General features: G+C 40.8%; 2 protein-coding genes across 3 annotated transcripts; both read right to left on the reverse strand.

Annotated features, from left to right (window-relative positions):
* Nucleotides 1-10,326: 10,326 nt before the first annotated feature.
* Nucleotides 10,327-12,824, reverse strand: LOC110542867 (olfactory receptor 6C74-like). 2 transcript variants are annotated; one of them, XM_021629356.2, is made up of 2 exons: nucleotides 11,928-12,824; nucleotides 10,327-10,344 (listed from the first exon to the last, which is right to left on the reverse strand). In XM_021629356.2, the coding sequence occupies exons 1-2, from the start codon at nucleotides 12,822-12,824 to the stop codon at nucleotides 10,327-10,329; spliced, it is 915 nt and encodes a 304-aa protein (XP_021485031.1). The 2 variants fall into 2 exon arrangements, with proteins under 2 accessions (XP_021485031.1, XP_021485030.1); XM_021629355.2 differs by lacking the exon at nucleotides 10,327-10,344 and having other exon boundaries at nucleotides 11,886-12,824.
* A 6,440-nt stretch (nucleotides 12,825-19,264) lies between these two features.
* Nucleotides 19,265-20,221, reverse strand: LOC110542866 (olfactory receptor 10A4-like). The gene has a single exon (XM_021629354.1). The coding sequence runs from the start codon at nucleotides 20,207-20,209 to the stop codon at nucleotides 19,265-19,267; it is 945 nt and encodes a 314-aa protein (XP_021485029.1). The 5' UTR covers nucleotides 20,210-20,221.
* Nucleotides 20,222-24,254: the final 4,033 nt, after the last annotated feature.

Consider the following 24,254-nt stretch of genomic DNA (forward strand, 5'->3'; position numbering starts at 1 on the left):
CTTCTAGCCTATTGGTTATGCTAACCTCTGTAGTTCCTGCTTTCTACCCTAAGTTCTTTCTCTCCACAATTTCTTCCATTTGTGTTTTTTTAAATTTTTCCAATTCTATCTTCAGGTCTTGAGCTATTTTGTTGGTTTCCTTCACCTGTCTGACTGTATTTTCATGTTTTTCCATCAATTCTTTTAGCTGTTTGTTTGAACAATCCACTGTTTCTTTTATTTCATTCAGTGATTTAAGCATTTCCTCTCTAAAGGCCACAGACTGTTTGGCTGCAGCTTCCTCTATTTCTTTTCGTATTTTATTTGTTTCCTCTGTTATCTTCTTCATGAGCGTAGATGTTAGGTCATCTTCTTGAATTTCAATTATGCTGGGGTGTCTAGGGTTATTTGCCCCTGGATAACTGGGTTCTGGAGATGCCATATTGCTCTGGCTTTTGTTGTTTGAACTTTTATGCTGTCCTCTACCCATTGGGTTGTCTTAATTGTTTGAATTTAGTTTCTGGTTGTTCCTGGACTCTTGTAGTGGAGAGAATCCCTTTGGCAGGAAGATGGTTTTTCCTGAAGGAAGCCTTCTCTGCTTTTTGGGTATAGTCACTGGATGGCTGGTGTTTTTCATGAGTTGCTACAGCTCACCTCAGGCATAGAGACTTGGGTGGTAACTGTGTTCCTGATTAGTCAAGAGGGCTCTCCTCTCACTGGGAGAAGTCCTGGAGATAGCTGCCTTCCTTCTGGGTTTCTTGCTGTAAATTTAGTGATCAACTGCTGTAACCTGTGTGTCCCGTGGTTTGGTCGGTTTTGTTAGGGATAACTGATTGCCCCTTGGAGCAGTATCTGGGGTTTGATCTCAGGGTTCCCGGTCTTTTGTAGGTCTGAGGTTGGGGCTCTGTGCCCCAGAACCCAAGAGGTAATCTGTGGCTGGTGAGTACTGCTCTGCTGGTAACAGCAGGCTATCTGGGGCACAGCATTTCCCTAGGTTGGGCCAGTCTGTGGGACCTTTTCCAGGGATATACTGGGTTGTCTAAGTCTGTCTCCTTTGCTTCATTCCTTGTTCCTTGTGAGGGTTTCTCCAGACAGTGACTCTTAGACTCTGGTGTCTTGGGGCTCACAGTTCTGACTGTAAGGAGTAGTTGGTACAAAGCAGGCCTCTGGGCTGGTGGAGCGTGCACCCGCCTGCTAATCTGCGGGGGCTGGGTTCCCAATATCTCTGTGTTCCCTGCTTGGGCCCGGATCTGTGATGGCTGGGCATACTTGCCTGTTTGCGATCTGCAGTCTGCTAGACTTTCCCCAGGCACAGCCTAGGTGACCCCAGCAGCACAGTTTCTTCCTTCCCTGTGGGGCATTCTCCGGGCAGGGGTTCCCAGTCCCTGTTGCACTGGGGTGCACAGCTGGTCTGTACTGGTGAGCTGGGTGGGCAGCAGCTCTCAGCACGGTGGGAGCTCAGTTGCAATGGCAGCAGGTACCTGTGGTCAGTGAGATCTTCCAGGGAAAGACTGGGTGACCCGTGATCAGACTCGCAACTTTGCTTCCCCGTGGGGTTTTCTTGCAACTGGGACTTCCAGTCTCAGGCACCCTTGTGCCCACTGATCAGCCTGGGAAAGTGATTGGGACACGCAGACTAGCGGCTCCAGCCCAGAGATCCAAAGCCAGCGCGTTACCCGGGATTTCTTCCGGGTTCTGGCTGGGCAACCGAGAGTGGACCAGACCGATTCCCACGCCGTGGGAGCCTCCCCTCCCCTGGGAAACACGATCGCTGCAGTTTTAGGGCCCAGAGTTCAGTCTCCTGGTCGTTGAGAGTGCTGTCCCGCTTCTCAGACACAGTGCTCTCCCGGCGCCGCCATCTTGGCTCCCCCTATTCATTTTCTATCTCAGCTGTAGCCCCCTCCCTTATTCCCTCCCAATCCAACCCTTTCTCCTTCATCTCTTCCCTGCCCCTTTCTAAGTCCACTGATAGGAGAGGTCCTCCTTCTCTTCTACCTGAATCTAGCCTATCAGGTCTCACCAGGACTGGCTGCAAAGTCCTCCTCTGTGGACTAGATAGCTTATTCCTCCCACAGGGGGTGGGGAGGTTAAAGAGCTGGTCAATGAGTTCATGTCAGAGACAGTCCCTGTTCCCCTTACTAGGACACCCACTTGGATACTGAGCTGCCATGGGCTGCATCTGTGCAGGGGTTCTAGGTTATATCCATGCACGGTCCTTGGTTGGAGAAACAGTCTTATAGAAGACCCCAGATATATTAGGTCCTTGTGGAACTCCTGTCTTCTCCAGGTCATACTAACTCCCCCTTCTTTCATATGATTCCCTGCACTCTGCCAAAGGTTTGGTTATGAGTCTTAATATCTGCTTTGATACACTGCTAGGTAGAGTCTTTCAGAGGCCCTCTATGGTAGGCTCCTGTCCTGTTTCTTGTTTTCTCCTACTTCCAATGTCTATGCCATTTATCTTTCTAAGTAAGGATTGATCATCTTATCCTGGGTCTTCCTTGTTTAGCTTCCTTAGGTGTACAGATTTTAGTATGTTTATCTTATCTTATAGGTCTAGTATCCACTTATAAGTGAGTATATACTGTGTCCACACTCTTTTAAACCAACAGCCATTATTGGCTTATGTCACTGGCCTGCAGTGAAACTTGGATACCACCTGAGTGAGGGCTGAGGGGGAAGGAGGCAGGGTGACACAAAGAAGGACACCAAGTCTAGGCTCTTATCTAGGTGTTCATTTAATAATAGTAAAACCAACACTTATATAGCAGAAAAGAACAAGCAGCTTCTCACACAGCTTGGCCAAAATATACAAGGGCTCACTCAAGGTTACACAGAACCTGCTGTCTGGTTACCATGGTTGCATGGAATTTATTGTCTAGTTCTCAGGGTCAGAGCTGTTTGCTGTAGAATTGCCAGGGTCAGTCTCTGAGACACCAAGCTTTAGATAAGAACTAGGGCCAAGATCCCGAATTTCACTGCTCAGATGTGCACTCCAATTGCCATTAACTCCAAATGGGCTACTACAGGCTTACCTCTTGTGATATATGTAACAAATATACTTTGTTATATACAAATAAAATTTTAGCACACAGTAAGAATTCAAAGCTCTCCTTCATGATGAGTGGTGGGTGTGAATGTTGTGTACAAGTATATGTGTGCATGTGAATAATTTCATCTTGGAACTGGTATATCATCTTCCTCTATGGCCTGGCAAGGCTGCACCCACAGGGGGTGTGATCAGAGAGCCTGCCACTGAGTTCATGTCAGAGACAGCCCCTGTACCCCTTACTAGGGAACCCATTTGGAAACTGAGCAGCCAATGGGCTTTCTTTGAACAGAGGATCTAGGTCCTCTCCATGCACGGTCTATGGTTGGAGTATTGGTCTCTGTAGGTCCCCTTGGGCCCAGGTATTTTGGCTCTGTTGTTCTCCTTATGGAGTTCCTGTCCACTCCAGGTCTTTCTATCTCCCTCTTCTTCCATAAGATTTCCTGAACTCTGCCCAAAGTTTGGCTATGAGTCTCATGCTGGAGCTGGCCAGCAGAGTTGAATGGTTCTTGAGCCAGGAGTGAGGATTAAAATTAATAAACTAACACGCAACACATGGGACCTTTCCAAGGGGCTTTAGTAGAAACTAGAAACCTGGCTTTATTTTAGACTCCTTTTTTTAAAACTTTTATTAATTATACTTTATTCACTTTATATCCCTCCCATAAGCTCTTCTCTCCTCCCCTCCCAATCCTACCCTCCCTCTCCCTTCTTCATGCATGCCCCTCTCCAAGTCCACTCATAGGGGAGGTCCTCCTCTCCTTCCTTCTGATCTTAGTCTATCAGTTCTCATCAGAAGTGGCTGCATTGTCATCTTCTGTGGCCTGGTAAGGCTGCTCCCCCCTCAGGGGGAGGTGATCAAAGAGCAGGCCAATCAGATTATGTCAGAGGCAGTCCCTCTTCCCATTACTATGTAACCCACTTGGACACTAAACTGCCATGGGCTACTGCTGTGCAGGGGTTCTAGGTTATCTCCATGCATGGTACTTGGTTGGAGTATGAGTATGAGTCTCTGGAAAGACCCCTGTGTTCAAATTTTCTGGTTCTGTTGCTCTCCTTGTGGAGTTCCTGTCCTCTCCAGATCTTACTATTTCCCACTTACATAAGATTCCATGCACTCTGCCCAACAGTTGGCCATATTTTAGACTCCTTTTAAGCCAGAGTAAAAGCAGCTTTAGTACAATGAGTTAAAATCACAAGGAGGTGAAACAAGAGGTGTGATTTTGACAAGCTGTCCCACCTGCTGTCTCAAACAAATGGAGATAGACTTGGAAATTCTTCACTGACTCCAGTGAAGGCCTGATAAAAGCAGTCTTTCTGCTGAGATTAAAATATCAAAGCAGCTGCTAGAACAGCGACCCCCAACAGTCTCAGTATCTCCTTCTACACTGATAAGCTGGTGGGTAGAGTCTTTCAGATCTTCTTTGTGGAAGGCTCCTGTCCTGTTCCTTGTCTTCTCCTGTTTCTGATGTCTATCCTGTTTGCCCTTCTGAATGAGGATTAAGCATCTTCCCTAGAGTCCTCTTTGTTGTTTAGCTTCTTTAGGGCTATAGATTTTAGTATGTTTATCCTATATTATATGACTAATATCCACTTATAAGTGAGGATATATCATTTGTGTCTTTCTGCCTCTGGAATACCTCACTCAGACTAATCTTTTCTAGTTCCCAACATCTGTCTGCAAATTTCACAATTTTCTTGTTTTTAATTGCTGAGTAGTATTCGTTGGATAAATTACCACACTTTCTGTACCCATTCCTCCACTGAAGGACATCTGGGTTGTTTCCAGATTCTGGCTATTATGAAGAGAGCTGCTATGAACACGGTTGAGCAAATGTCCTTGTTGTATATTTGCACATATTTTGGATATATACCTAGGAGTCATATAGCTGGATCTTGAGGAAGCACTTTTCCTAATCATCTGAGGAAGCACCAGATTGATTTCCAAAGTGGTTGTAAAAGTTTACATTCCCACTGAGAGACCAAAAAGATGAGCAGCGATTGTTAACACTATGTAGAGTAGGCGCGGTATAGCAGTAAGTTCCCTGAGGGGAGAGCTAGCTTTCGAACTGCGTTCTTTCCCCACCCACTAGAGATACAGTTGCTAGGAAACTGGGCCCTCCCCCTAGGGAGGGACACCTGGTCATCAATGTTCTGGGAACCTTCCTATAGCCAATTCAAAATGTAGCACCTTGACCAATAGATGCTTTCCAGGCAGGAATTGCCCCTGCCTTGGGCATGCTGGGATGGACCAGAATCTATAAATCACCCCACTAACCTGGGCGCGGGGCGCTCAGCTCCCACCGCTTCGGCAGTGGGGCTGTTTAGGCCCGAGCTGCAGCTTGTAATTTTCAATAAAGAGACCCTCATGTGTTTTGCAACGGAGTCGATTCCTGGAGATCTTTTGGGGGCTCGCGAACTGGGTATAACACCACCAGCAATGGAGGAGGGTTCCCCTTTCTCCACATCCTCTCCAGTGTGTGTTGTCACTTGAGTTTTTGATCTTAGCCATTCTGATGGGTGTAAGGTGAAATCTCAGGGTCATTTTGATTTGCATTTTGTAATTCTTTTTTAGTACTAAACTTGAAGACTTTTTATTGTTTACATGTGCTGTAAAACCCACAATAATATTTTATTTTGATTTCAAAGAGTTTATTCCATCTATGTAAATTTTACAATATTAAACAAATAATTCTCTTTTTTGAGTCTTATTATTTATACTTTACATTCAAATTGTAGATGCCCCTCCCCCTTCCAGTCCCACTCTCTCTCCTGAATCCCCCCTCCCTTATTCTTCAAAATAGGGGAGCCTCCCTGCCCCCACCCAGAATATCTAGTCGATTGCAGGAAGACTGAGTTCATCCTCTTCCCATGTGGTCTGGTAAGGCAGCCCCATCCTGGGAAAGTGTTCAAAAAGCTGGCAACAGAGTCCATGTCAGAGACGGCCCCTGCTTCCCTTCCTAATGAACCCACATGAAGCCTGAACTGACCATTGGCTACTATGTAAAGGACTTAGGTCCAGTCCTTGCATGGCCCCTTGTTGGTGCAAGAACTGTGTCAAACAATAGTTCCTATTTTAATTGTTCTTGTGTCACAATATTTCCTGGAGTCTCACAGAATCAGTGTCAATTATTGAAAAGACCCTGGAAAAGTCTGATTGTTTCCTTTTCCCCAGTGTACAGTTACCCTTGTAAAAGGTCTTAGGTCCCTCTGGGGAAAGATCAGGAGAAAGAATAAAACAGGTATTTTATCAATGTCCTTCCTCAAGGGCACCTGGTTGTCCATTCATTCAAGGGGTTCTGAGTCTGCAAACTGGCATGGGCCAAGATTCTTCTTTGCCACTATCCAATGTAGCCTTCTTTTCATTTGTTGTAATATATTTCTGCTTATACAGATCATATAAAAATGTAGTATTCTTATAAATTTAATGCCTGGAAACATTTTGATTGACTAGCCAGTATCAGAGCATATTCAAAAGACAAATCTTATGTGATCATTCTAATTGTCCAGAGCCTCACAGCACATTGACTATGTTCTCCACAATATGCAAAGGAAACTTATTTGAATGTCTTACAGGCTGTGATCTAACAATGTCTGTCTAATGTCTGTCTCCGAAGTAAAGGCTTAGCCCATGTTTAGCCCATGAAGATGGCTGTCTCAGCTGTTCTTCAATATGCACTGGAATCACAAAGAGGTAGGCTCTAATACTAGTAAAGGAATGAACATCCCCGCAAGAGCAAGGGCTAACAGTCAAAAAACCCAAAAACTGCTTTCTACCTTGTACTTTATATAGACAATCACAAAATGGTGAGGCCAGATAGTCTAGATTTAAACTGGGTCTTCCAACCTCAAATGATCTTGATTTAAGGTGGGTGGGTCTTTCTCAAATGATCCAGTTAACTAAAAATATCCTTCACGAGTATCCCTGTCAAATAGTCGAGTTTTTAGTTAATTTCAGATGTAGTCAAGTTGACCATAGGTGTACTCTGTTCCTACGCTGTCATGTGTAGGCCATCTCAGCAACATAGATGAACGTTCATTTGTATTTCTACAACGTTAAACCATACTGAAAAACAATGAATTCACAAGGCACAGCAGTTTCAGTGGCAGCTGTTTTCAACTTACTATTTTCTTGGTAACAGTGGTGAGGCAAATTAGGACTTTTTTCTTTTACCATTAAACCTCACATAAAATACCTTATTTTAAGCAGGTTTTGTTCTACATCTTTTCCACAATTATATTCTAAACACAGGACAAAAACTTCAATTTTAAAGACAATAGTACCTTAAGTAAAATGTTGCTTTTATTGATTGTTGCTCTTAGAGCCTGTGCTGTTGGTGTTCTGTTCAGGAAGTTCTCTCCTGTACCAATGAGTTCTAGGCTATTCCCCACATTTTTTTTTTCTAGCCGATTTAATGTGTCTGGTTTTATGTTGAGGCCTTTGATCCACTTGGACTTCAGTTTTGTGCAGGGTGATAAGTATGGATCTATTTTCATTTTTCTACATGTAGATATCCAGTTGGACCAGCACCATTTGTTGAAGATGCTATCTTTTTTCCATTGTATGGTTTTGGCATCTTTGTCAAAAATCAGGAGTCCATAAGTGTGTGGGTTTATTTCTGGGTCCTCTGTTCAGTTCCATTGATCCACCATTCTGTTTCTATGCCAGTACCATGCAGCTTTTAAAACTGTTGCTCTCTAGTACAACTTAAGATCAGGGATGGAGATACCTCCAGAAGATCTTTTATTGTAGAGGATTGTTTTAGCAATTCTGGGTTTCTTGTTATTCCATATGAAGTTGAGAATTTTTCTTTCCAGGTCTGTTAAGAATTGTGTTGGCAATTTGATGGGAATTGCATTGAATCTGTAGATTGCTTTTGGTAAGATGGCCATTTTTACTATGTTAATCCTGCCAAGCCATGAGCATGGGAGATCTTTCCATCTTCTCATATCTTCTTCTAATTCTTTCTTCAGAGACTTGAAATTTTTTTCATACAGTTCTTTGACTTCCTTGGTTAGGGTTACTCTGAGGTACCTTATGTCATTTGTGGCTACTGTGAAGGGTGTTGTTTCCCTAATTTCTTTCTCAGCCCTTTTGTCTTTTGTATACAGGAGGGCTACTGACTTTTTGAGTTAATTTTGTATCCGGCCACTTTGCTGAAGGTGTTTATCAGCTGTAGGAGTTCCCTGGTAGAGTTTTTGGGGTCACTCATGTATACTATCATATCATCTGCAAATACTGATAATTTGACTTCTTCCTTTCTAATCTTTATCCCCTTGATCTCCTTCAACTGTCTTATTGCTCTGGCAAGGACTTCCAGCACTATATTGAACAGATATGGAGAGAGTGGGCAGCCTTGTCTTGTCCCTGATTTTAGTGGGATTGCTTTAAGTTTCTCTCCGTTTAGTTTGATGTTGGCTATAGTCTTGCTGTATATCGCCTTTACTATGTTGAGATAGGTGTCTTGTATCCCTGATCTCTCCAATACTTTAAACATGAATGGATGTTGGATTTTGTCAAAGGCTTTTTCAGCATCTAGGGAGATTATCATGTGGTTTTTTTTCTTTCAATTTGTTAGTATGGTGGATCACATTGATGGATCAAGATCCAGCCATACTGCTCCTAGGCATATATCCAAAAGAGGCTCAAGTACACAAAAAGGACATTTGCTCAACCATGTTTGTAGCAGCTTCATTTGTAATAGCCAGGAGCTGGAAACAGCCCAGATGCCCCTCAACTGAAGAATGCATGCAGAAATTGTGGTACATCTATACAATGGAGTATTACTCAGCAATGAAAAATAAGGAAAGTATGAAATTTGCAGGTAAATGGTGGGACCTGGAAAGGATCATCCTGAGTAAGTTGTCTCAGAAGCAAAAAGACACACATGGTATATACTCACTCATATAAACATACAACATAGGATAAACCCTCTAAAATCGGTACATCTAAACAAACTAAGCAAAAGAGAGGACCCTAAATAAAACGGTCAATCCCCATCCTGAAAGGCAAAGAGGATGGACATCAGAAGAAGAAGAAAACAGGAAACAACCTAGGAATCTGCCACAGAGGGCCTCTGAAAGCCTCTGCCCTACAGACTATCAAAGCAGATGCTGAGCCTGATGGCCAACTGATGGGCAGAGTGAATGGAATTTTATGTAAGAAGTGGGAAATAGCAAGAGCTGGAGGGGACAGAAACTCCACAAGGAGAGCAACAGAACAAGAAAATTTGAATACAGGAAACTTCCCAGAGACTCATACTCAACGAAGGACTATTCATGGAGATAACCTAGAACCCCTGCACAGATGTAGCCCATGGCAGTTCAGTGTCCAAGTGGGTTACATAGTAATGGGAAGAGGGACTGCCTCTGACATAATCTGATTGGCCTGCTCTTTGATCACTTCCCCCTGAGGGGAGAGCAGCCTTACCAGGCCACAGAAAAAGACAATGCAGCCATTCCTGATGTGATCTGATAGACTAAGATCAGAAGGAAGGAGAGGAGGACCTCCCCTATCAGTGGACTTGGAGAGGAGCATGCATGCAGAAAGGGGAGGAAGGGTGGGATCGGGAGGGGAGGAGGGAGGGGCTTATGGGGGGATACAAAATGAATAAAGTGTAATTAATAATAAAAAAGAAAAGAAAAAAATGTTGCTTTTATGTGCTGATTGACTAGTTTCACTTTTTAGGACAAAGACTTAAATTAAGTCGTTTTAAACTTGCTCTAACTTAGTATAAATTGAACTACTTTTATTACAATTTATTCATTTTGTATTCCAGCTGTAGCCTATTCCCATGTCCCCTCCCAATCCTGTTCTTTCCACCTCTTCTCCTCCCTTGCCCCTTCCCAATCCACTGATAGGTGAGGTCCTCCCACCTTCCATCTCACCCTAGCCTATCAGGTCTCATCAGGACTAGCTGCACTGTCTTTGTAAATGAGCATTTCTTTTATTCTGATCTCAACTATTAATATTAACTCTCTTATCACATATCACCATATGTGTGTGTGTGTTCCATGTGAATATGTCTTTATGTTTAGGAAGTGTAGAGATGAGTCCAGAAGGAAAAGAAAGACTTTTACAGATCAAGAGTGGGCAGACAGTGTGCAGCAGATTCAGACTGGAGTACAGGAAGATGTTAGAAAACAATTAAATAGACAAAATCATTGGAGGGAATGACAGCAATGGGACAGTCAATATCCTCTTCCTGTACATCTTTCATTCAGGATAATCATATGTCAAGCTGGTGGGGATCTGTTACTATTTCAACGTAAGATATTCACTTCTTTATAGAGCCAAATCAGGGAAGTAAATATTTCTTTGGTTTGGAGTATTCTAAAGTTATTGGTTTTGCTTTTCTTTGAAAAGATATTAATGTACTCATGTAGCCCTATAGTCTCAATTTATCTTGATAAATTTTCATAGTGAAGCTCTTTCTATTCTCCAGAATAAGCCATGTGCCAATCTATTCAATCTGAGTGGTTCTAGACAAAGAGCTTCTATTCATGTCTCTATCCATGTCCATAGTCACACTCCACTCTTAAAATATTAAAAATCTGCTTCTAGAAAATGTGGGGAACAGCCTAGAACTCTTGGCACAAGAGACAACTTCCTGAACAGAACACCAACAGCACAGGCTCTAATAGCAACAATCAATAAACTGGACTTCATGAAACTGAAAAGCTTCTGTAATGTAAAAGACACTGTTGTCTGAACAAAACGACAGCCTACAGACTGGGAAAGGATCTTCACAAACCCTGTATCTGACAGAGGGCTTATATCTAGAATAAAGACCTCAAGAAGTTAAACGGCAACAAATCAAGTAATCCAATTTAAAAACGGGGTAGAGAACTAAACAGAGAATTCTCATTAGAGGAAGATCGAATGGTAGAGAAACACTTAAAGAATGCTCAACATCCTTAGTCATTAGGAAAATGTAAATCAAAACAACCCTGAGATTTCATCTTACACCCATCAGAATGGCTAAGATCAAAATCTCAAGTGACAACACATGCTGGAAAGGATGTGGAGAAAAGGGAACCCTCCTCCATTGCTGGTGGGAATGTAAACTTGTACAACCACTCTGGAAAGCAATCTGGTGCTTTCTCAGACAACTAGGAATAGCGTTTCTTCAACATCCAGCTCTACTACTCTTAGGCATATATCCAAAAGACACTTAAGTATACAACAAGGACATCTACTCAACCATGTTTGTGGCAGCTTTATTTGTAATAGCCAGAAGCTGGAAACATTCCAACTTTCAAACAAAACAATTATTTGCTTTTGACTCACATTTTTAAAAACTGCAGTGTATATAGTAATGGGTAGAAGGACTGCCTTTGATATAAACTGATTGGCCTGCTCTTTGATCACCTCTCCCTGAGGGGGGAGCAGCTACAGAAGATGACAGAAGATAACAATTCAGCCACTCCTGATGAGATATGATAGACTAAGATCAGAAGAAAGGAGAGGAGGACCTCTCCTTTCAGTGGACTTGGGGAGGGGCATGCATGAAGAAGGGGGTGGGAGGGTGGGATCGGGAGGGGAAGAGAAAAAAGAGGAAGATGAGTTTTAGGAGAAATACGTCTTTGTATTTTTAGGTTATATACAACTGAGATCATAGCTCAATAATAACTCAATAGTATTGTTTTGCTCTAGCGCATGTAATGCCCTAAGTTTAATTAATTCCAGGATCCTCAGATACATAAAATTAGTTTCTTTAGAGAAATACTTTTTCTTGGAGATGAGACAATGAGTGACATAACAAGGAGAAAAAATTGAACCAGACTAATCTTAGGGGAACAATTAGTGTTTTTAAATCATCTTTCTTCCTTTTCGTCATATAATGAAATAGATTAGTTATTTCTTAGAGAAAGATGCAATCCTTTGTATCGTATTAACAAATGCCTTTTTCACTTGCTGATTCCTCAAGGTGTAGATAAAAGGATTCAGAAGTGGAGCCACTGAGGTATTGAGCACAGAAATTCCCTTGGAAATAGATACTCTCTGCTTGAATGATGGTTTAACATACATGAAGATGCAGCTACCATATGAGAGGGATATCACGATCATGTGAGAAGAACATGTAGAGAAAGCCTTTTTCCTCTGGCTGGTTGAAGGGATTTTTAGAATCGTCAGGGCAATGTAGGTGTAGGATATTATCACCATTACCAAGGTGAGTAAGAGTGTCACCAAAGCAGAGACAAATCCCATCATCTCCAGGAACTGTGTGTCTGTGCAGGAAAGCTGCAGGAGTGGAGTGGTGTCACAGTAGAAATGGTCAACGATGTTGGAAGCACAGAAATCAAGATTCAAGCCTAACAGGAGTGGTGGAAAGATGACAAAAAACCCAGCAAGCCAACAACTGAGGACCAGCTGCACACAGACTTTGTTGCTCATGATAGTCATGTAGTGCAGGGGCTTGCAGATGGCTACATATCGGTCATAGGACATGGCTGCCAGCAAGTAAAATTCTGATGCTCCAAGTAGGAAAGCAAAAAACACTTGAGTCACACAACTGTTGTAAAAAATGGTTTTGTCTCCAGTTGCCATAGTAGCAAGCAGTTTGGGAATGCATGTAGTGGTGTAGGAAATCTCTAAGAAGGAAAAATTCCGAAGGAAAAAATACATGGGGGTCTTCAGGTGAGTATCCACCAGGGTGAGTGTGATGATGATCAGATTGCCTGTGATGCTGAGCAGATAAGTAAGAAGCAGGAAGATGAATAACACAACTTTCCACTGTGGATCATCAGTCAAACCTGCTAGGATGAAAACTGTCACCCGTGTATGGTTCTTCATTGTGATCCTCTGGCTGTCAGCTGGTCTAAATAAAATGAGGGAGAGGGAGGTTATCACTACAGAACTATTCAGGTGATACATCGTTCTAAAGTACCATCAACATTGCAAAAGCCAGGTTTTAGACAGAGGAACATAACACTCATCCATGATCTAAGGAGCGCTATCCCAGAAAAACGGTTTACAGCTTAATGATATCTGAACAAAAATTAATATATTTACTTTTAATTTTCCTCTAGAATAATCTATATTATGTTGTTATCTGTTAATGGGAGATAGAAAAGCTACTTTGTTTCTTGAGCATACAAGAGAGTCAGGATAACATGTCATATTTCCTGTTCACTTAAATAAATTTAATTTAATACAATATTAAATATTTTGAAAAAATCCAATGACATTAGGCAACAATCTGTATTGAAAAATAAGGGAAGGATGAAAGAGGAGGGAGAGAGAGAGAGATCCCTAGGATCAGTATACCTTTCCAGTTCATTAAACTCATCTAGCTGAAAGATCTAATTTTAAACTCACTATTTTCAAGGTGGAGATGTAATTTCAAAATTGAAAATTAATTATCGAGGTAATTTTATAGTTTCTATTGAATTGATTTATTAAAGTAATTTTATTTACAATTTCTATTACCCTTTTCATTGCTCTGCTTTCTGTTGTCATCCTATTTTTGTTGATTTTTTCTTCCAACACCACTTCATTAGGAACAGTTTGATATTAGTGTCTATAGTAAACCATTTTGGTTTCTTAAGATTGCATCAAGGAAATGAATCCTGAGTTCCAAGTACACTGGACAAGAAGAAACATGTAAACATAGTTTTGGGAAGCTATATAAGGTGGGAGGATAAAAAAAAACTATATAGAAACATAACATATTTAAAGATGGGAAATAAGCTCAAAGAGGAAAACTTTAAATTCATAATATTCATAATTTTAAATTCATAACATATATGAAGGGGTTGTCTCTGACATGAACTCAGTGGCTGGTTCTTTGATCACTTCCCTCCGGAGGGGGAGGGACAGCCTTAACAGGCCACAGAGGAAGACAATGCAGACAGTCCTGATGGGACCTGATAGGCTAGGTCAGATAGAAGGGGAGGAGGAACCCCTATCAGTGGACTTGGGGTGGGTCATGAGAGAAGAGCATGGGATGGGCATGAGGGAGGGGGCTACCGCTGGGATACAAAGTGAATCAATTGTAATTAATCAAAAAATAAATTAATAATAAAAATCTTTAAACTTTGTGTACTTCTAAAGCTTACATTTTTCTGGTTCATCTTATGAAGAGATTGACGATATGAATATATGACCTGCAAAAGAGAAGGATTATTTGGTAAATTTAAAAAGCACATTGTATCATCAAATAATATGACTCGAATTTTAGCTGACATGTATTTTTCTCATAGCAATAGTAAAATCTCCAATTAACATTTTGTTAATGAAAAGCTAAAAAACTGAGGATATATTTCACTGTCTAGGTGCATGACTAGTATACCTAAGATGCTGGGCTTGATGACAAGACAGAATGTCAGGGGTAGAGGAGAAAGGAAGAAAGAGTGGGTTATGAAGAAATATACTAACCAGTAGTTGTAGATACTTGCATATATTGAAATGGCTCTATAATAAACAAAATTGTTTAGATTTACATAGCTAGTAATTTGGACTTCTAGTATTAAAAGTAATAAAATTCATCTTTTAAGAAAACTTCTCATCTAGGATCTTCATCATCAGACACATTGATGCTCACATTTTCATGAATTGCATGATATTCTAAGATATTATTTTTTGCCTTAAGGATATTATGGTAATTATTTACAACCTCTAATAAATGTAGTATTCCTAGAAGAATTTGCAGATAAATAAGACATATTGTTTCAAATAATATTAAGAAATGTTTTCAGGAAATCCTTGGATTCTATGACAGGTCTTAGAATGAGAAGCAGAAATGGAACAAAATATTCCCAGGGTAGTGACAAAAAGTGAAGCAAAGTGCAGAGTAAGCCCATAATCTACTTAGGAGACTCCTGCTGACAGTCTCTGTCAGCACACCATCACTGTCAACAAACATGGGTAAAGAAGAGCATCACTTTTATTGGACATTCCCTCATATTCAGAGGGTTATGAAGGCATCTCTTACAACTTTTCCTTGCTTGCACACATTATCTCAATGGCAAAACAGTAGGAGTTTGTATATAAATCACAGAAATATTATTTGTAGGAAAACCACAGAATCCACAATTACTATAAAAAAGTAGAATTCACACTGAAATCAAATCTATAAATGAATTTTCATTTAATTGTATCACCCATTATGAATATAAGGTTAATTTAATATGGAAAAAAGCTTTAGTTGAAATTATCAACAGTCAAAAGTTGTATTCATCTTATTTTCTCTGAATTAAAGTTTAAAGGTGATTAAAACATATCAATCTTTTAATAGAAAAATTGTAAAAATGAATTAAGTATACTTAGTAGAAAATATTTTTAACTTCATAAAATGTTTTTATCTTTATGATCCCCAAGTAACTGTGTAAAAAGTCTAAAAGTACAAGCAGTATTTTGAAACACCACACGCATACATTCATACAGACACAGTTGCGCGCGCGCGCGCACACACACACACACACACACACACGTACCATAAAGAGGTAGAGATACAGGCACAGTTTTACGAGGACCAGAATCTTCATACTAAACTATTTAACCAAATTGCTAACATAATCGCAGACACCGAACTCCTCTCTGATTTTAAACCACAATATATAATGTTTTCTCACCTATTAAGGCAATCTTGCAGACAATTTGTTATCAATTACTCTGCAGGGAGATTTTTGTGTTTAAGTTCTCTTTTTACTGTAGCGGTGTGATCCATGTACTGAATAATTTTCTACGTACTGACTACAGTGCTATCTGAAATGAATCAATCCTAATCTTAGAGCATTTTCATATGCTCACTTCCTAAATCAAAACTTAAAGAGATAATGAAAATTCTCATGAGAATTTGAGATTCATAACAGTTTCCCCACAAATCAGTACTTTTCATATTATCCAAATGTGCTCCCCAGACAATCTGCATTTTTAAAAACAGAATTCTCAACAGAGAAATCTCAAATGGCTGAGAAACACTTAAGGAAATGTTCAACAACCTTAGTTACCATGGGAAATATAAATCAAAACTACTTTGTGATTTCATTTTACACTTGTCAGAACAGCTAAGATCAATAAAACGAGTGACAGCTCATGCTGGCCAGAATGTGGAGTAAGGGGAGCACTCTTCCATTGCTGGTGAGAGTGCAAACTTATATAGACACTATGGAAATCAGTGTGCCAGTTCCTCAGAAAATGAGGAACCTGATCTATGTAGCTCAAGACCCAGCTATACCACTCTTGGGCATGTACCCAGAGGTTGCTCTGCCCTAGCACAAGGACACTTGCTCTACTATGTTCATTGCAGCGTTATTCATGATAGCCCCAAAGTAGAGACAACTATTGTCCCTCAACTAAATAATGAATAATAAAATGTGGTGTGTTGGCATACTTTTTGCCTACTTTATTGGTCTTTTATGTCTCTACTTCCTCCTCTACCCTTTATCTTTCCTATTACCTTCCAACAGCCCAACACTAAGTAGGAGAGAAAGAAGGTTAGAGAGGAGAAGAGGAGTAGGTCTCTTTCCTACTCTTGGCTGGCTAAGGTTGTCAGATTCTCTGGGGCAATACCAATCTCAGTCATCAGGATTTCTAGTAGTCTGGTTAACCAGCAAACCAGCAAACAGCAAATGCAGCAGCAGGACGAACCAGCAGCAGCCTTCTTCTTTAGAATTCTCAGCTTTCTCCTGGCTCTGGTATTTATATCTTCTCTGAGTCCTCAGAATTCCACTGTCTGTAGCTGACAAAGACCATGCTCCTCTCTGAGTTGCATGAGGCAATTACAATCTGTGGATAAACTAAGGCAGCCTCATATCACACACTTGGGATTAAAACAAAAACATATTTACATAACATAACTGAGTTTTAAAAGAAACTAAAACATCTACTCCAGTGGTACATTTACACAATGGCATATTACTCAGCAGTTAAAAAAATATGACATCATTAAATTTATAGGCAGATGGATGCAACTAGAAAAAAAAATCATCCTGTGTGAGGTAATCCAGACACAGGAAGATAAATATGGTATGTATTCACTTATAAGTAGGTATTAGCTGTTAAGTAAATGATAACCAAGCTACAATACACAGACTGAGAGAGATTGGGTAAAGAGAAGGGTTATAGAAGGAAGCATGGATTTCAGGGGAGGGAAATAGAACAGATTCTGAGGGGTGCCACACAGCTCACTGACTGTAGAGAAGTTAGCTGGTGTAGACTTGGAACCTTCACCCCTAAGTTCTAGTCTCTTTGGGAGGGAAAGGTACTTCTCAGACTTTGAAAAGAGAGACCTGGACACTAACCCAGCCACAAAACTCTTTACCTACAATCTCTCCTGCCTGCAAGGTGTGCTGGAGCAATGATGGCACAGAATTTGTGGGAGTGGCCAACAGTGTTTGGTTTAAAATGAGGCCTGCACCATGAGAGGGAGCCCATGCCCTACACTGTCTAGAGACCTAGAATAGGTAACACACAACTAGAAAAATAAGTGGAATGATTCCTAATGATATTCTGTTATACTCAGAGATTGGTGCCTTTTCCAGCCATCATTAGGGAGGCTTGCTTCCTCCAGCAACAGATGGGAGAGATTACAGAGACACACAGACAGATATTATGCAGAAAGGGAGTGAGGGAAAGAGGGAGAAAGAAAAGGAGAGAGAAAAGGAGAGGGAGAGGTAGGAAGGGGGGAGAGAGAATGAGAGAGCTTAAATTTGTGATCTCTATCCAGTATTATGTTTGATTTATAAGAATTTCTTACAGGCTGTGGCCCAGCCTATCCAAAATGGCTTTCTCCCAAAGGAAAGTCCAAGAATATAGTACTTGTTCAGTCTACAAGGCTGGATGTCTCACTTAATGCTTAGTCTACACTGGAATTGCAAAGAATTAGGCTCTAATGCCAGTGAAGAAATGAACTTATAAAGAGAGCCAGAGAAAGAGGCAAAGAGCAAAAGTTTCCTTCTTGTTGTCTTTTATATAGTACACACGAGAAGGTGTGTGATTAAAGATGGGTATTCCAACCTTATGTGATCTGGGTTTAAGCTGGGACTTCTTTCCCCAGTTAACTAAAAAAAAAATCCTCACAAGCTTGGGTTTTTAGTTTTAAATGTAGTCAAGTTGACAAGCAAGAATAACAGTCACACAAGCAAATTCTTTATCATACCTATGTGTCATCTTCTTTAATATTGAGATTATCAAATGTAAGTATACCAATTATGTCAGTTTAGTTAATTTTTATTTTTTTCTGACAACGTATGCCTCCAATTTAATTTACCATTTCCAAATTTAAGTCCAAATGCTTTACACCTAAAGAAATTTCTGGCTATTTCCATTAATCTACACTTATCAACAGGGAGCAAGCAATGACATGAGATTTCTCAACCTGCTAGGAGCAATCTTTAAACAAATTTTCATGACACGAGGAATGTAATCTATATCTCACTGGATCTAAAGGGAAATACATTATTGGATTGTGTTTACAATATTTCTAATAATTTAAAAAATGATAATAGCCATGACACTCTGATACAAAGTTGAAAGTTTGAATAGTGCTGCTTTGTAATCCCAGATATTCAAGAGACCGTGGTGGAAGACTGTGGATCCAAATCCCAACTGGGCTACAGAGTGAGTTCAAGGCTTGTATAAAAGTTCAAAGTGAACAAAAAAGGACTATTTAGTTTGATAGCAGTGTACTGTCTTAGATTGTATTCAATTCTAAGTACCATAAAAAGTTCTTGAATGAATGATTAAACAAATAAATAACCCTTCTATGTGCTACTTTTTAGTTGTTCATACTGAGAATTATAAAGCATACATACTTGTCTTCTGGCTTTTAGGGTATGAACTTCAATAACAACATGGAATGATAAAGGAGTCATAAAGTGTTGTAAAACCTCTCCCAGCACTACAGGACTGACACACATATGAACTCACAGAGACAGTGGCTGCAGGCACAGGGCCTGCACAGCCTTGAGCTAGTTAGAGTCTCACTGCTGAGAGGGGGCACTGGACACCAGCTATCAGCCATAACCAAGAAGATATATCAAAGTTATATCTCCTTTCAAAGGAAAAAATGGTTCTCTTTCTATTGGAGTCTCACACCTAGCAGTAGAGACCAACAGAAAATTAACCCAATGATATTTTTTTTTTTTGGACTCATACTGTTTTGTTTGGGAAATTTTTGTCTTAATTAGTGTTTTGCTTGTATAATATAGTTTCTGATTTTGTGCTTTAAAAAAAAAAACAAAACAAAAAAACCTCTCCCAGGGGTAAAAGTTTCAGTTGCCGGAGATAGACTAGTCCATTTGTCTAAGAAGTTTTCTCTGTGTTACCTTTCGAAAGGCTTCTTTCACTTCCTTGTTCCTCAAAGTGTAGATAACAGGATTCAGAGCAGGAGTGACCACGGTGTACATGAGAGCAGTAGCCTTGTCAGTGTCTGGTGTGTGTGAACTCTTGGGTTGGAGATAAGTGAACAAGGCAGTGCCGTAGAAAAGTGTAACAACCAGGATATGAGAGGAACAGGTAGAGAAAGCTTTGTGTCTGCCTGCTGCTGAGGGCATTCTCAAAATGGTCAGAATAATGCGGACATAGGAGCACAGAATGAAGAGACAGGGACTCATAATGAAGATAAGGGAAACAATAAAGAGCACGATTTCATTCTGGGAAGTATCCACACAAGCTAGCTTCACAACAGGCATGATGTCACAAAAAAAGTGCTGAATTGTTCCGGCTCCACAGAAAGGCAGAGTGAAGATCCAGGTGGTCTGTGCTGATTCTACCAGGATCCCTGTCATCCAAGACGCCCCAGCCAACTTCAAACAGACAGAAAGGCCCATCCGCAGAGTGTAATGCAGAGGGTAACAAATAGCCACAAAGCGATCATAAGCCATTGCTGCCAGAAGGCAGCACTCTGTCAGCCCCAGGATGGTGAATACATACATCTGAGCTGCACAGCCTCTCACACTTATGGTCTTGGGCTGCACCAGCAGGTGCACCAGCATCTGAGGCACCACACTGCTGATATAGCACATCTCAAGAAAGGAGAGGTTGGCCAGGAAGAAGTACATGGGAGTGTGCAGGGAAGGGGTGGCCCAGATCACACACATGATGATGAGGTTTCCTCCCACAGTAAACAAGTAGATAACCAAGAACATGAAGAAGAGGACAAGCTGCAGCTCTGCTAGAGAAGAAAAGGCCACCAATGTGAATTCAGTGCAGAGGGACAGGCTTCCATTCTTCATGAACTCAGAGTTGTGGAGATGACAGAGCAGAAAGATAATTCCAAGGTACACAGTCAACAGCCACTGGTGTCAGTCACCCTCAGCAATGGAACTCTCCCACTATCAGTGTGCTAGTAAAAGAACAGAGACCTCTGGATGCCTGTGAGAAAAACAACCCATTCAACTGGTTTCCATTATGCTGATCTTGTTCTAGTTTCACAGAAGCTTGGATTAAAAAGCATCTAAATTAAGAATTTCAATGTTAAACTAGTAAAGCACACAAATTTTTACCTAGAATTGACATACAAATTGTTTCAATTACAACCAGAAAATTATGTTAGAAAGTATGTTCTAATTTTCTGACCTCTGCAATTATCTCAATGCTCCATTTAAGTATTCAACGGAAAGAATGTATTTTAAAGCTACTAACTTAGCATTTACCTACAAAACAATCTAATTTTGGCTTCAATAGAATATGTTAATGATTATACAAATAATACAGAAATAAAAATAAACATATAGGATCCCCATTTCAATATTAATGAACTTTTTCAGGATATTGTGGCTGAAATGGCTGCCTAGAAAGAAAAGCCTCTTCTTGGTGGTTGGTATTGTAACTGTTCTACAATGTCAAATGACAATATGATGTGTATGAAAATTTTATTTTTAGGAGAGACCATAGGGATTATACCCCTGTATTATGCAATTGTTATTCTCAGGAGGAATATGTTCAAAAACAACACAGAGCCATATTTGTTATGCAATTTGGCTTTTGTTTTTTTTTTTTATGTATGTCTTTCTTTTTCTGGGTTATCTCACTCAGGATGATCTTTTCTAGTTCCATCCATTTGCCTGCAAATTTCATGATTTCCTTGTTTTTAATGGCTGAGTAGTATTCCAGTAGTATTGTGTAAATGTACCACAATTTCTGTATCCATTCCTCAATTGAGGGACATCTGGGTTGTTTCTAGATTCTGGCTATTGTGAATAAAGCTGCTATGAATATGGTTGAGCAAATGCCCTTGTTGCATATTTTAGATATATTCCTAGGAGTGGTATAGCTGGATCTTGAGGTAGCATTATTCCTAATTGTCTGAGGAAACACCAGATTGATTTCCAAAGTCATTGCACAAGTTTACATTCCCACCAGCAATGGAGGAGATGTACCCTTTCTCCACATCCTCTCCAGTGTGTGTTGTCACTTGAGTTTTTGATCTTAGCCATTCTGATGGGTGTAAGGTTGAATCTCAGGGTTGTTTTGATTTGCAAATTTCCCTGATGACTAAGAACACTGAGCATTTCATTAAGTGTTTCTCTGCCATTAGATATTCCTCTATTGAGAAGTCTCTGTTTAGCTTTGTACCCCATTTTTAGATTACTTGATCTGTTGCTTTTTAACTTCTTGAGTTTTTTATATATTCTGGATATTAGCCCTCAGATAAAGGTTGGGGAAGATCCTTTCCCAGTCTGGAGATTGTCATTTTGTTCTGATGACAGTGTTCTTTGCTTTACAGGAGCTTTTCAGATTCAGGAGGTCCCATTAATTGATTGTTGATCTTAGAGCCTGTGCTGGCAGGCAAATGGATGGAACTAGAAAAGATCATACTGAATGAGGTATCCCAGAAGCAGAAAGACACACATGGTATATTCTCAATTATAAGTGGATATTAGACATATAATATAGGATCAACATACTAAAATCTGTACACCTAAAGAAGCTAAACAAGAAGGAGGACTGGGTAAGATGCTCAATCTTCATTCAGAAAGGCAAACAGGATAGACATTGGAAGAGGGAGAAAACAGGGAACAGGGCAAGAGTCTACCATGGAAAGCCTCTGAAAGATTCTACCAACAGGGTATCAAAGCAGATGCTGAGACTCATAGCCAAACTTTGGGCAGAGTGCAGGGAATATTATGAAAGAAGGGGGAAATAGAAAGACCTGGAAGGAACAGGAGCTCCACAAGGAGAACAGCAAAACCAAAAAATCTGGGCCCAGGGGCCTTTTCCAATACTGATACTCCAACCAAGGACCACTCATGGAGATGACCTACAATCCCTGCACAGATATAGCCCATGGCAGTGTCCAAGTGGGTTCCTTCATGAGGGGAATAAGGACTGCCTCAGACATGAACTCAGTGGCTGACTCTTTGATCACTTCCCCCTGAGGGTGGGGGTAGCCTTACCAGGCCACAGAGGAAGTCGATATAGCCAGTCGTTGTATGACCTGATAGGCTAGGGTCAGATGGAAAGGGAGGAGGACCTCCTCTACCAGTGGACTGGGGGAAGGGCATGGGATGAGAAGAAAGAGGGAGGGTGGGATTGGATTGGAAGGGGATGAAGGATGGGACTATGGCTGGGATACAAAGTGAGTAAAGTGTAATAAAATAAAATAGAAAACTATCACCTTACTAATTTTATGAATAAACATTAATATTAATAATCATGCAACAGGCAGGGGCTCCAAGATGGTGGCAGTCAGTATGCACTGCTGGAGTCTGATGGCAAAGTCAAACAGTACATGAGTGTGGAGTGAGGATTGAAAAAAATAAAGGAAGACACAAGGGATCAGCTCGAGAGGACTGTCAGTAAAGGCAAAGCAAAACAAGTCACATCAATACGAGGAAGGGGTTCATGAGCAGTCAAACTTGTTTTCTTAGACCACCTCCCTATAGCAGAAACAGTCCAAGGATTCGCTCAAGGGTTACACAAAGCTTGTTATCTAGTTCTCAGGAACAGAGCATCCTGCTGGAGAAACTGCCAAGGTCAGCCTCTGAGAAACTGAACTTTAGATTAAACCCACATGTGCCAAGGCAAAGAGGAAAATTCCATTACCAGACTCTGTCACAACTTTTTTATTTCTTTTTGCCAAGGCTCGTTTTTTTAACATTCATAACCTGAATTGGAGAATATCTCTCAAAATGATACTTATCTGCTTCTTCCTTTAACTGTACAACCTCGTCAGGATCTAAGTCATCCTCAAAGTCTTCTCCTAACAAGGAATTATTGTTATTGGGAGAGATATGTAACTTTTCAGGAGGAGCCAATGGTTTGGTCTCATTTTGTCCTAAAGCCTCCTCTTCATCTTTCCTTTTTCTCTCTAACCCTGAAAGTTTCACTTTCTTTGTTGCATTCCGTGGATCCAGACTATCTTTAATTAAAAATAATGAGGCTACGCCTTGTCCCATTTTTACTGTTGAATTTTATTCACCATGCCCATTTCTCTTTAGTTTATGATCTGGGGTCATCAGTACCAGTCTCCTTCACTGTGACTCCTGTTCCTTGGGTCCCTGGTTAGGGTGCCACCCTGCTGGAGCTCACTGCAAAGTCAAACAGTACCTGAGTGAGGAGTGAGGATTGAAAGAAAAAAGCAAGACACAAGGGATCCGCTCAAAAGGACTGTCAGTAAAAACTGCAGCTACAAGTTTATTCAACAGTTCCTTTTTTCTTTTTTATATTTATCATTTATTACAATTTATTCAATTTATAGCCCAGCTGTGGTCCTGTCCCTCATCTCCTCTCAATCCCACTCTCCTTCCCTCTTCCCTGTGCCCCTCCCTTAGTCCACACATAGGGGAGGTCCTCTTCCCCTTCTATTTGACCTTAGCCTATCAGGTCTCATCAGGACTGGTTGCATTGTCTTCCTCTGTGGCCTGGCAAGGGGGGAGGTGATCAGAGAGCCTGTCACTGAGTTCATGCCAGAGAAGCCCTTGTTCTCCTTACTAGTGATCCCCCTTGGATACTGAGTCTATGGGCTACATCTGAGCAGGGATTTTAGGTCCTTTCAGTGCATGGTCCTTGGTTAGCATATCAGTCTCTTCAGGACCCCCCTGGCCCAGATTTTTTGGCTCTGTTGGTCTCCTTTTGGAACTCCTGTCCCCTCCATGTCTTTTTTTTTTTTAAAAATCTCCCTTCTTTCATAAAATTCCATTCCTCTGCCCAAAGTTTGGTTATGGGTCTTAGCCTCTGCCTCAATACCTCTATCAGTAGAGTCTTTCAGAGGCTGTCTGTGGTAGGCTCCTGTCCTGTTCTCTGTCTTCTCTTGCTTCTAATGACTATTGCATTTGT

The sequence above is a fragment of the Meriones unguiculatus genome, chromosome 7 (genome assembly GCF_030254825.1).
Source record: "Meriones unguiculatus strain TT.TT164.6M chromosome 7, Bangor_MerUng_6.1, whole genome shotgun sequence".
In the NCBI taxonomy this organism is placed as follows: domain Eukaryota; kingdom Metazoa; phylum Chordata; class Mammalia; order Rodentia; family Muridae; genus Meriones; species Meriones unguiculatus.